At 30.6% G+C, this 13,080-nt stretch overlaps 2 protein-coding genes across 2 annotated transcripts in view; one reads left to right on the top strand and one right to left on the bottom strand.

Annotated features, from left to right (window-relative positions):
- Positions 1 to 336: 336 nt before the first annotated feature.
- Positions 337 to 6,260, bottom strand: LOC146541385 (uncharacterized). Its single transcript, XM_085191980.1, has 5 exons — positions 6,099 to 6,260; positions 3,897 to 6,025; positions 2,744 to 3,802; positions 987 to 2,545; positions 337 to 869 (listed from the first exon to the last, which is right to left on the bottom strand). Exons 1-5 carry the CDS (start codon positions 6,258 to 6,260, stop codon positions 577 to 579), a joined length of 5,202 nt encoding a protein of 1,733 aa, XP_085048106.1. The 3' UTR covers positions 337 to 576.
- An 830-nt stretch (positions 6,261 to 7,090) lies between these two features.
- Lim3 (Lim3 homeobox protein) overlaps positions 7,091 to 13,080 on the top strand; it is a 34,155-nt gene continuing 28,165 nt past the window's right edge. The window contains exon 1 of the mRNA XM_085185211.1: positions 7,091 to 7,351. Within this exon, the coding sequence (XP_085041337.1) occupies positions 7,261 to 7,351 (91 nt within the window). The 5' untranslated portion in view covers positions 7,091 to 7,260. The remainder of the gene's footprint in view (positions 7,352 to 13,080) is intronic.

The raw sequence follows: 13,080 nt of genomic DNA on the forward strand, positions 1-13,080 counted from the left end.
CCGGAGGGCATGTGTGAAGAGGTTGATGACAGTGGACGAGGCGAAAGAGGTAGAGACCGTAGCGTTTGGCGCTCCGTTCTCCCTGACTATCCCGCTTGGGATAAAGCGTGAAGCTATGTATGAGATAGTTTTTTAAGGATTTGAAGTTAGGTAGTTAGGTAACACGATTGGTAGGTACAATACGGGACCATAATTATATACTACAACATTACTAGGATATCTTTTATACTGATTACTTTTGCACGTTAGTCATTCAGCTTCATTAGTTATTATGTAATATTGTTGCAATTACATTTGAATTATCAAGTTTAACTACAAGCTTCATTATACGTACTCTTAAAAAATGAGGAACAAATTACTATATTGTGATTGTACCAATGTGGAACTATTCAACCGGGAAGTATTTTTCATTGTAACAAAACACGTTGAATACCGCGAAATTGAGTGATAACTGCATTTTTCAAGGTCAGATTTCTATTGTTGTGAGTATTGAAGATAATTGAATAATAATTAAAAATGGTATTCTACACGTTTTCATTTATATACGTACCTCGTATACTTACCTACTTTTAGATATTAATCGCTTAAAGATTCCATAAAAATTATCCTGTAAGTGCGTATATCCATTCCACATTCAGAGGTTAATGTAATGGAATATTTATCCGTTCTTTCTTGAGGTAATAGAGTTACAGGTAGAGGTAAGAAATCAACAGTATGTTGAGATAACGTTACTTTCTCGAGTCTTGACAAAAGCGCACGAGAGGTAATGCGGAAAGTGGTGCTACTACGTAAAATATGTTGCACTTCTGATAGATTCGTACCACCTTCTTTTAAAAGTCTTACAAGTATTAATCTACCAGTAGCAGATTCTGAAATAAAATAATCACGTATTTATTTTTATATATTAGAAATGTATAAAAAAAATATCAGACCAAATTTTTGACGTATTAAGGACGAATAAAATATAACAAAAAAACGAAACGTACCAATAAGATTGTCAAATATATCCATCATAACTTCCGAAGCTTCTTCAATTAATGCATATCGTAAAGACTTGATCATCAACTCGTTGAAATGGGGAATCATTATGACAGTTGTACGATAACATTCACAAATATCGCCGCAGCTACAAGGGGCCAGAGGCCACATGTGCACCCTGCCTTCCAACGTATCTATTGCTAGATCCCATCGAGGTTGTGTTGTGATGCGAATGAAAAATTCACCGATATCGCTTCTGAACCAGAGCCACGTGTTACCTATTTGAGAATTGAAGCATGTAATTTGTAAAAACAACTTTTGCTCTTGTATTTCTTGTACGCTGTCCCTAGGTATTCCGTTTAAATTTATTTCTTTATCGATAAGGTGAAGTCGTTTTACATAAAATTTAGGATATGCCTTTTCTTCAAAATACACAGGTACTTCTGGCTCTGTGTCCGTTAAATAAAGTTTGTACGTTGCAGATACTGTAAATGGTGATGCAATTAATACGTCCACTTTTATAGTTCGATATAAAGGTCCAGTTACTTTGCACTTTCTGAATGGATTAAGAGCTCCGACATTTCCTTGCAGTATAAAGACCATATATGTATCAAATAATCTACTTTTATTATAACCATATACAAGTAGTACAGCTATTTCTTTTGCAACAAAATTTGCTGTATATTTCACACTGAGATATAATTTTTTACCATTATCATTTGCTGGAACTTTTTCAATTGAAAAATTGGACTTTAGATTGTTTAGAATTACATAATTAAATATGAGCGTTTCTTGGATAGCCGGGCTTATTGTTAATTGCCTCGAGGAGCTCTTAAGAAGCGGTGGATTTAATTTAATAATATCTTTTGGAGCAAATGTTGGCAAAACTATATATAAATGAATAGATAGAAACAACATTTGTAAAAAATTTGGTTTCAGTAAGTCTTTACTGCTAAGAGGAAAATTTATTCTTAAAACATTTATTGCCTCTATTATAAGGCATGCGTTGTTTATAATTTGATCAGTATCTGTATTTTCATCAGTATCACAAAACAGTTGAAAATGATCACTTATGAACGGACAGTAATTTAAAATAACTGATATAAGTGCAATGCCATCAGCTAAATCAGTGGTAATATTAGTTATTATTTTTAGACGTTTATTTTTGCCGCGCAGGTTGTTATGCTGTTTAGATATATTTTCATTGTACCAATCTATTATGATTTTTATTATGTCTCTTGACTGTGTGCTCACGCAAACACATTCGAAGAAACAACTGTCCATTACGAAAACTTTGTAACTTTGCAAAATAAAATCAATCCAACTTTGCTTATTTAATCTATTGAAAAGATTTACATCTGCTATCAGTTCCTTTGTTATTAGAATGTCAGCATTACAATTTGGGGTTATATTTTCATTATAAATAACAAATTGTTCAAAGCTCAATAGAAATTTAGCTTTTAATATCCAAAGGTTTGCCCCACGTGATTTTAGTAAACTTAATATTTCTTGGTACGTACTATGAATTTCTTTAACATATCTAAATGATTCACTTATACCATCGACGCTGAAACATAGTAAGAATCATAATATCATTATTTTAAATAATTTTGTTTGAATTAAAAATATTATTTGATGTTACATTTAATCGAAATTATATTTCTTTTAAATATACTTAATATTTGCACAACAAAGTTAGGATGATTAATACATAAACTTATAAACATGTTGCATGTTTAGTAAATGTAATTTTATAGTAACTTACGCTATCTTACGAACATGCTTCATAAGTGGTCCTGCAATTCTTCTAATAAAATTTAAATATGTAATATTGATCCCTTTTGATTTAGAATAGCCTGCTTGTGATGAAATTGCAGATGATATAGCGTGAAATGTATCTGGAATTATAGGAAATAAATCTCTTCTGAAACCTTGCTGAAACATCCATTTTTCAAGAAAACTGCAACACGTTTCCATGTAATTGAATAACTTATCATCATCACTTAAAGGGTAGTATGGGTATGGGTTAAAGTCTTCTTTTACCACGAGCTGACTGTGTAAAGTCAAAGGACAACGAGTAAAACAAAAACAAACTTCTACTTCACATTGCGACTTGTTCTCATGTTTAAAATACATCATTTCACTTTTTGCAATATTTATTTCACTCAAAGCTGTTATTTTAACATGAGTATTTGTATAATATGTGCCTTTTAACAGCTCAATTTCAGAATCAATAAATTCTACAATCAAGTGTATTTTTTCTTCTGAATAGTATGAAAATAAATCTTTATGAGATTGACCTTCCATTTTAAGCGTCAATAATCTTGATACTTTTTCACCAATGTAACAGGGTGGGAAAATAATTCTGTATATATTTGGGTGCATGACTGGAGGCATTTTTTTACCAGTAAATGTGAGATTATAATACGGAATAGACATGGCTTTATCTAGATACAGCAAGGCAGTTGAAAAAAATTTGCCATGTAATCTAGGATGGAATTTCAAAGTGAGATTAACATTTTTTCCACAATTTAATTCGAATTTTATACAATTTTCGTTTACTTCAGGTACAATTTCTTCTATATTAAATTTTAACGTAAAGTTTGGAGATAATTTCGATGTTTGAATTGTTACATAAAAGTTATATTTTGAGATGTTTGCCATACTAAAATTTATAGCATTATCCGAGTTTTGCACATACTCTATTTCAAAATTTTCAATTGAAAAGGAAATCCAGGGTACAGTTATTACTCCACATATACGGCAAAACGAAATATCTTTGTGTATAGGTTTTATTTTAACTTTAGAATTATTTTCATAACACCTAAAATGAACAAGATTTATATAAGAATTGTATACTTATTACTATATAGTAAGTAGTAGTAGTAAGTAGTGTAGATGATTTTAATATGACTAACTTTTCATAATTTCCAGTATAATACCGCAGTTCAGTTGAACACGAATTATTATTCGGTGGTCCTAGCAAACCATTTATTCTAAAGGGTATAAACATATCGTATTCCCTACGGAAAGAATCATATACTTTAATAAATACTATTTTTGTTTGTCCACCCTCCAGGGTAAATTCAAATATTCTTTTTCGTTCATTAACTTGCAAGACATATACATCGAATATGTTCTCATCATCTGTTTTTAATACTTCTACGACACTTTTCACATTACTTGAGTTGTGAAATGTAACTGGTACATAGGAGATCATATAACAAGGTATACGATCCATAAATATATTTTTAGGATGCAATGATATTTTCGGTTCTACAACGTTTCCACTCACACAAATCATGACATTATCTTTATTATTTATTTTAAGGCAAACATCAAAGGCAAATTCTAAAACGCACGAAATTTTAACAATAATGTCAAAGGACATAATCATTTTTGGCCGTATGGAACCGCACATTGGCTCTATCTTAATGCCTGGTATTGGTGGTTCCATTACATGAAAAACAGCTAGTTCTCGAGATGAGTTTTCAAGCTTCACTTTTTCAATGGTTTCTAAATTCAAAGAGATATCTTTAAATGTTACCGAACCTTGTAAAAACTTTATAGATAGTTTACGAGTTATAATGCTTAGCTCAAACGGTATAGATCTCGTTATATCACTAATGGACAACAAATCTATTTCATACGTTTTAGTTTTTGATATTTTGGATATATATTGCACATCACATATCCTGCTGGAATGTCTAGGTATTGTTCCAGAGCTGGGTATTATTTCGAAAGGTATATCTGCATGTAGTTCATTCAATTTAAAATCAACACTTAAATTAAAGTTATTATATATTTTAATAGGGACAGATGTAACAAAAGTTTCTATTGTTACCATGCCAAACTTTAAGCTTTTTTCATTTGTCATCAGTGTTGGAGTGCCCACTTGTAAGGTGTAAATATTACTTCTATAGAAGGTTTTATCTATACAATATTGAAATGATCCAGAAAAGTTCCCATCCACGCGTGGTGCACTGAATATAGTTATAGAAATATATGCAAAAGGCTTAACTTTCATATCTAAAGTGGCTTTTTTATTTTTGGAATAAAGAATAAATTTATCTTTTATAAATTCAATATCTACCTCAAATTTTGTACCGTTATGTATAGTTATAGTATTTTCACCAAAACTATGAGTCCCAACCCTTCCAAAGTTGATTGTGTTAGGATTTATTTCTATTTTTAAGAGATCATAAATTGAAGCTGTTTCTTTAATATTTTCACAAAAGTTTACTTTTCTAGTATCGTGTAGTACACTTGGAAAGAGTTTTTGTATTGTTGGTAAATATTTCTCAGAAACAGGTACCTTTGTGCATATTTTTCTTAAGCTTTTAAAAGAATTAAGAGCATCATTTCGTCTTTGGTTACGTATTAAAAGTTCTGTACCCACGTAAGTATAATCTGGATTAATCTCGTATAATTTATGAAGTGATTCATATTGCGCCTCTTTAGATATTTTTTTGTATATGATACTAAGTTTGAGGTTTACAAAATATTCAAGAAAATTACGATTATTCTCATCGAACACATCGTGGGCGTGGATTAGTTTAAACTGGAGCACATTTTTTGACAAATGAGACGTAGGTCTTATTGTGATGGTTACTTTCCTCGAGCTTCTTGGAGATATAGTAAATATTTCAGGTGTCACTTCGACACCAGCAATCTTTACGTATTTCATTTGCGCAGATATCATGTTACTTTCGTTTCGTAATCTTAAACATTTCTTAACTTTTGTGTTAATTATAATGTCTCCAAAGTCGAGCGTGTCAGGGGAATGACAAATTTTACAATGTTCAAATTGGCCACTTATGTAATATCTACCGATTTCAGAGTGATGCTCATTGTAACAGCAATGTGATCCATCTATTTTTATTAAACGCAGGTCAAATACAAACATATTATCAAAATCCTTGTCATGTTTTGCTCTAGATATGCATTCATTATTTGGTGAAAATGTAATTTGAATGACATGATTATTTTTTACAGTGATATGAAACGCTCTATGTGAAGCGGATATCTTGCGAGCATCATCAAATTTCTAAAAACGTATGTATTATGAGAAAATGAGTTCATTTATTAGATTTTTTATATCAAGACGTAAAAACACCTACCACTAAATTGCCCTTGCAATTGGTTTTTAGATAAGCCGATACATTCAGATCTGCATCTACATCTAATTCTAAAATAGTGGACAGTCCCACAAAAGTTATCGGAAATTCCACAACTTTAAATCTTCGAAATATATTATCGGGATTGAACAAATTACAAAACATCACTTAAATTGTACACAAACCACCATATAAAAAACTACAAAAACATAAGGAAATAGCATAATCAAAATGACAGCTTTAAATATCAATATTTCGAATAATATTTTTTTTATATATTCTGTGGAATGTTGTCTATGCTTAAAACATTGTAAGAGTATTTTTTCTTTATTTAATATTTATTACTTAAAGCTTAATAGGTACCAATTTCTTTTACCAAATAATATGATAGTTTGCTGTGGTAATTGGTTCATAAATTATTATTAGTTTACGTTATGGTATTTTTTTTTATAATATTCCCTACTTCGGGATTGAAACGTAAATTTCTATTTAAAGTATTTAACTATTTACATTATTTAAATCGTATTAAAATGTAGGGTCCGACTTCAGTATAATTAAATTTAAAAGACAGTGTACCTATTGCCGCCTTTCCTATGCAAAAATTTTAAATTCCTTAAATTATTTTTCATCAGCAAATTAAGAAATAGAAATATATGTATATATTATAAGCTCGTTATATTATAAGGACGTTTATAACAATTTCAAAATTTCTTTTCTTCACATTTGTACTAGATAAGTAGGAACGAAGTGCCCCGTGAACGGCATAACGCGCTGGTGTAATATTGTAGATGGATGTAAGCACGGGGGGTGTGTCGTATGACTCCGGAAAATTAGTTCGGGGCGGGGGAGCCCCTCGCCGCTCCGCTCCGGGGTTTATCAGATTCAGGGGGTAAAAAATGACTTCTCAATGGGAGGGTGCGGCGAGAGCGAAGTAGGGGCGGGCGTGGGCGGCGCTGCCACGTGGGCAAGGCCCGCCACCGTCGCGACGCCCGCTGCATTGCTTTCATGCTTCTAATATGAAAATGTACGCGTGTCACACTTTTAACGGTACGCTACGGTATGTTGTGTCTACTTGAAAGATGTTTGCATTGTGACTATCGGACAGACTGGGTTCGTGAAAACAGATACATGTGAGGTGGCTGTGGGGCCGGAGCGGATAGACTCCATGGACCCTTCGCTTGAGGCTATGCATCCTCTAGATCCGCCACCGCCTGACGTTCTGCTGGCTTTGTTGGCTAGAAATAAAACGTTTGAAGGTATGGACATATCACATTTTTATGTAGCTCTTTTGATACGATAATTGATGCCAATTTATACTGTATATTTTAAATTAAGATATTTTTTAAATTAAACATATGAGTAGGGTGGCATATAAGCAAACTTCTGTTGTTCTAAAGGACCACGTTCATATATTCTTATTTTTAAGGAAAAATTGTTTACATCAGGTACCTACAAGATATTTCGTTTCAATCTCTTCTATCGCTAAGCAGAGATCGACATAAATTACAAATGTTGGTCCATATTTGTTGCGGGTATATGAAATTTTAAATATCAATGTCTGTCGCCATTTCATTCTATTCTATTTATATTCAGAAAAATATTATAATAATATTAACTTCGATAACAAAGCTAACAATAATAATAAAAATTAAAAAGTTGAGTTGAGAGTTGTTGCACAATTTTCGCATTTTTCACATCGAGTAATTTTAAATCTATTTACGCTGACAAGAACAAATTCACAAGAGACTTAGAGGCGTATGATTTTAGCAGTAATTGTAGAAGAACGATGACGTTTTCATAATGAACGCTACAATTACTGTATAGGGAGTCGCGTGGCGATGCGTGTGGCGGCACGCGTTGCGGCTTCTACCCTGGTCCCTGAGTTTTCTAGTTAGTTTGTTTATACTTTTTGCTAGCGGGGCTTCCATCCTTGAATTACGACGTTTATCAAATAAATGCTTATAAAAATCTGTTAAAATTAAAATATGAATCGAGTTAGACCCAATTTAATTTCATTGGTACTTATTTGCACTTTAAAATAAAAAACGCATTTCAAATGATGAAAAATAATTTGTGTTCAATAATGATAATAATAATTTAATTATTAATTATTAATCGATGATTTCATTAAACATGTAAACACTCACAATACTTCATTACTTTTTTATGCATGGTACCTAATAGAAGATCTTAATATTGATCGTGGTGTTATATACAAACATACCTATTATGTTACATACATAATAGGAATGTATGGTAAAAGAAACAGTAGAATACATTGATAATTTATTTAAAGTTTATTTAAAAAATAATAAGTAATAACTTAATAGGTACCTATAAACAGCGACGGCAGTATTAACTAAGATACTATTAATTTATCCATTTTTTATTAATTTATTGTCCAAATATTTGTGGACTTTGCTATGTTTAAAATATATTTGGAATGTATTATCAAATTTCATAATAAAATGTCTCTTACTCAACGCGTAAAGCCCTTCGATTTGTTTGTAGTTTTTACCAGTAGGGCTTTAACATGCGTAATCAAGTTAAGTGCTCTTACCCACGAGCGTCGATGAGCAAGTCTTTTTGATTTTAACGGCATCTATTATTATTTCGATAACGTAGCACTTAACAAAATTAATCTAATAGGTTTTACTTGCTTGTCGATTATTATATGTGACATTACATAGAGGTGAAAAGTAAGCCAATTTTATATAGGAATTGCAAGCAAGAAATTTATATCTAGAGTAAAAAAAATACTAGCGTCTCAAACGCGGCTTCGCCCGCTTAAATTTATAGTTATATTACAAAACGCTTAAATAAATTGTAGCCTAGACGTGTTATTCTGATCTATAAAGCTATATTACTGTAATAATATCTATAATTGTAGTAGGATTAGTAGGATACATAAATAAATAATCAACATAAGTACCTATTTGTAAGTAGTCATACCAGAGGGCCCGGAATTTTGTGTGCTGTCCCTTGTCGATTAATTTTACATTGCTGTCCCGTTCATAACTACTAGTTTTAGTCAGCTATTGTTTAATATTTACATCTTAAACAGGTCCTTATAATATTGAAGTTTCATTTATTTAGGACAGTTAACGTAATTAAGAAGATTCTCACAAAACAAATCAAACAACAGCTCTAGATAGTCTATCTAATCTCGAATGGGACACTTAAACTGTCATTCTGTTCGTGGCCCCAGAAATATCCCGAAAATAATAAACCTGGATCTGGCAATCCTATGTAGTTGTAACTGAAGAAAGTGCTACTTATAATAGGATCTGCATTTTTTAAATGCATTTATAACACAATCTACGCCTGCAGGCCTTGCCTTGTTCATGCTAAAAAGTCGTAAAATTTATATCGTGTAATCATAAAAATTTATAGTATTTTGTATTTCCTTAATAATAATGTAATTACAATTTTATGTTTAATATAACTTTGGGCTTATTGATAATTATCAATAGTTTATGATAGAATTTAGAATTAAAATTGTTCTATTATTTGTAAAGTATTTAATGAAAATTCCAGCTAAAACAACCCATTTTTATGCCACAATTGACTGTGATCAATTACCAAAACTTCACTTCGCCATAACTTATGCCATACAATTACTTATGAAAAGCTTTTAATTTTTTATAAATTATAGTCATTAGTATATTATTATATATTCACATTGTCGAACATTAAACCAACCATATTCAATACCAATTATTATGGGATTTAAGCCCTAATATTATATTCGAAAGCTATGATTATGTTGTATGGGGTGGTTTTTCGCTTGCGGCTAGTTGCTTATTATTTTTGTGCATGTGTTATACTTTTCGGAGTATTAAATCAAAATATTATATTATCATGAAAACAAAACAATTTTTGCAATATACCGTGGGAATGTTCGTAGAATAATTAAATGGTATAAACTCTACTTTATCTCTTCGTCTTCATATACCTGATTCATATTATATTTAAGTAGAGACATATAATTTTATCATTCAAAGTTTTACAATAATAAATTTGAAACTATAGCTAAAATGATTACTAAAACCAGCTTTACGTAAAAAAATATTACAAAGTAGTCATATTTTATAAAATAGAAGTATACTAAATTTATATAAAATTTCATAACTGTAGTACACTTCTATTTCTCTATATTTTTTCACTAAAAATAGGTGTGAGAAAATTTTACTACGATTACGGAAGTATTTAAGTGAATACACGAAGTTGGAGATGTCGCCTATTATATTATCACATTAGCGGCGGAAGTGCGGCACGTGGCGACGCGTGCGCATCGAATTGTCACTTCCGGGTTTTTTTACCTATCAGTAAAGTAAATGCAATTTGATTTGATATTTGTACACTTATCTTTACAGGTATATATATTATAATTTATGACATTTAGAGTAAAATATAATGCAGATTACATATTTCGAACTACGCTATATTTGTTGTATGGCTAAAATCTTATGCTATGCTTAAAAATATTTTATATCTATCTATCTTATCATTAAATTCACACATCGCGTCGTTACGTGTATAAAAAGAAAAAAAATGTGAAAAAATACCTATTTTTTAGGCAGAAGGTAGTAAGATTAAAATATATACTTATTTATTTACTTTCTACTCAATTTTAAGATATTACGCGGAGGGTGAAGAGATTTCTTCTTATAAATCCTACTAGAATATATTTTATATAAATATTCTCCTAACTCTACTGAAATAAATATAAACTGAACTTACAATAATTGTACGTAAAGGAAAATTCTTTTTGACTCCAAATGGCATGAATATATTTACATTTATTTAAAAAAAAATCGATTTATGAACTAAATGAGTCACAAGTGAATAGGGCATAAAGCCATCTAATATAGTAAGACAATTAAATAGGGTAGCAGTAACTTTATGGGTACAGCTTAAACTAGGGCGAGATCATCATTCGCTCAGCGGGGGACAACATCTGTTCACCAACCCTCGAGCCCTTACCTTGCTTACCTGTTCATATTTTCTGTATAAATAAGTAATAAGTAAGCTAGACGGTCAATTATACCTAAATTAATATCTATATTAAATAAATTTGTTTAAATTCAAAAGTTCTAGATACATTTATTTATTTTGAAAATGTCATGTCAAAAAATACTTTTTTAAGCCCTGACCACTAAAAAAGTTCGAACGTTAGGCTTTAACGTTCGAACTTTTTTTTTCGAACGTCAGAACGTTTTCAAGGTTTCCAAGAGACACGAAATTCAAAATTTCTATACGTTTTCAAATATCTATACGTTCCATTTGTAATAACTTCCAACGTTATAATGTAAGCTTTTTTTTAAATAGAAAAGAAAAATAAATATTTTTCTTATATTACATTCAAATCAAACAACAGTGAAGCTTAGAAGTCATATTTAGAGGAGTGGCTGTGTGGGGCGAATTCTTTGATTACTCGTACATAAAGGGCTTCTGTTCAAAGTCCGTGATCAGTTTTATCCTTTTGTTAGGGTTTTAATCAATCAGAGAGATTTACTGAATGCCCGAATGATCGACCGCACTTGTTTATTTTTTTGATAAAGTAAGGCGCTGAGAGGACATTATATTTTGGGTTAAAATAATAATTTATTGATATTTAAGGCCGTCGTGGCGCAGCGGCACAAGGGTGTGAATGTAGCACGACGGTTGTGGGTTCGATCCCCACTCGAGGAAGTGAAATATTTATTTACATTTATATTTCCATTTCTTCGTCTGGTGTCGAGGCAAAGCGCGACGTTGAGTTCTGCCACTCAAAACGCAATGCCTGAGATTGATAGATAGATTGATAGATATAAATTGCCAGATCTCGGCAGAAAGTGGGGAACGGAATGTTTTAACACTACGTTCCCTCTGCCTACCCTGCTGTATGCGGGATACAGCGTAAAGTTGATATTAATGATAAACAGTGGTTGTTATATTTATTACTTAGAGAATATACTTTTATTAAATTACTGAATCAATTTTACATTTTTAAATATAAATTATTATAAAAAAAAACATACATACATTTACTTATATTTTTATGTGAATTGATTATTCAAAAGTGCTTGTAATAGCTTAATTAAAGAAAAATAATTTTATTTTGTGTAATAAAATATCGTAGCTACAATACAAAAGACTCGGTACTTTTAAGTAATTCTGACTAAAACTTGATCTATTTATAAAATTAATATAAATAATTGAATGTTCTTCTTCTTCGTCAAATTCTATAGGAGAATTCTAATCTAATCGTCATTCGTGTTTCTAAGTGTTTATTTTTATTAATAATTTATAGATGATCTAATATAAAATTGAACTTACTAACACATAGATACAAATAGGTATCAGCAAAAAAAAAATAATTACGAATAATAAATAAATAATACCTATTAAATATAATTTTATTTAATAATGTTTTCAGTGCATAAGAGCAAAATTATCATCTGTTTGTATGTCTATAATTTGATTAGAGATCATTCAACTTTTAATAAAATTTATCGGAGAGTTTCTAAACAGGCGTTATGACTATGTTTTTAGACCAAACTTGCACATTTTATTTAAATGTTGACATTCCAATGAGTTCTGGATGAAGTCACATAATAGTTCTAGGAACAAACAAATCAAAATCGTATAATATTGATGTGTGGCAAACTCATTTCTTTTTGAAGGCGATTTAAATTTGTATTATTTATAATAATATATTATTTTGCTGATGCTATTTTTGCTGTGACAAATGACTATTGTAATTACACTTATTCTATAAAAACAAACAGAGTTGTTGTTTTTAGTGCCGTAAATATGATTTAATCATTTTTGATTATAAACAGGATTTCAAATTCCAATAAATAATTTTCTTATGCAGAGGTTATTTACTGAGCTTAATATTATAAGTAGATACATTTATTATATCTTTCAATAGAGTTATATTTTGTCCTTTGCGGCTTTACGTATTGTCTAATATTCGGTGAGATAGTTTTTTACAGCC

Source organism: Heliconius melpomene, chromosome 1, assembly GCF_056956725.1.
Source record: "Heliconius melpomene rosina isolate 202511_hmr_F chromosome 1, ASM5695672v1, whole genome shotgun sequence".
NCBI lineage: Eukaryota > Metazoa > Arthropoda > Insecta > Lepidoptera > Nymphalidae > Heliconius > Heliconius melpomene.

Coding starts and splice junctions, on each gene's coding strand:
- LOC146541385 (XM_085191980.1), bottom strand. CDS start 6,260: ATGTTTTGTAATTTGTTCAATCCCGATAATATATTTCGAAGATTTAAA. Junction 3,803..3,896: donor TATACTGGAAATTATGAAAA/GTTAGTCATATT, acceptor TGTTCATTTTAG/GTGTTATGAAAATAATTCTA. Junction 2,546..2,743: donor AAGCATGTTCGTAAGATAGC/GTAAGTTACTAT, acceptor ACTATGTTTCAG/CGTCGATGGTATAAGTGAAT.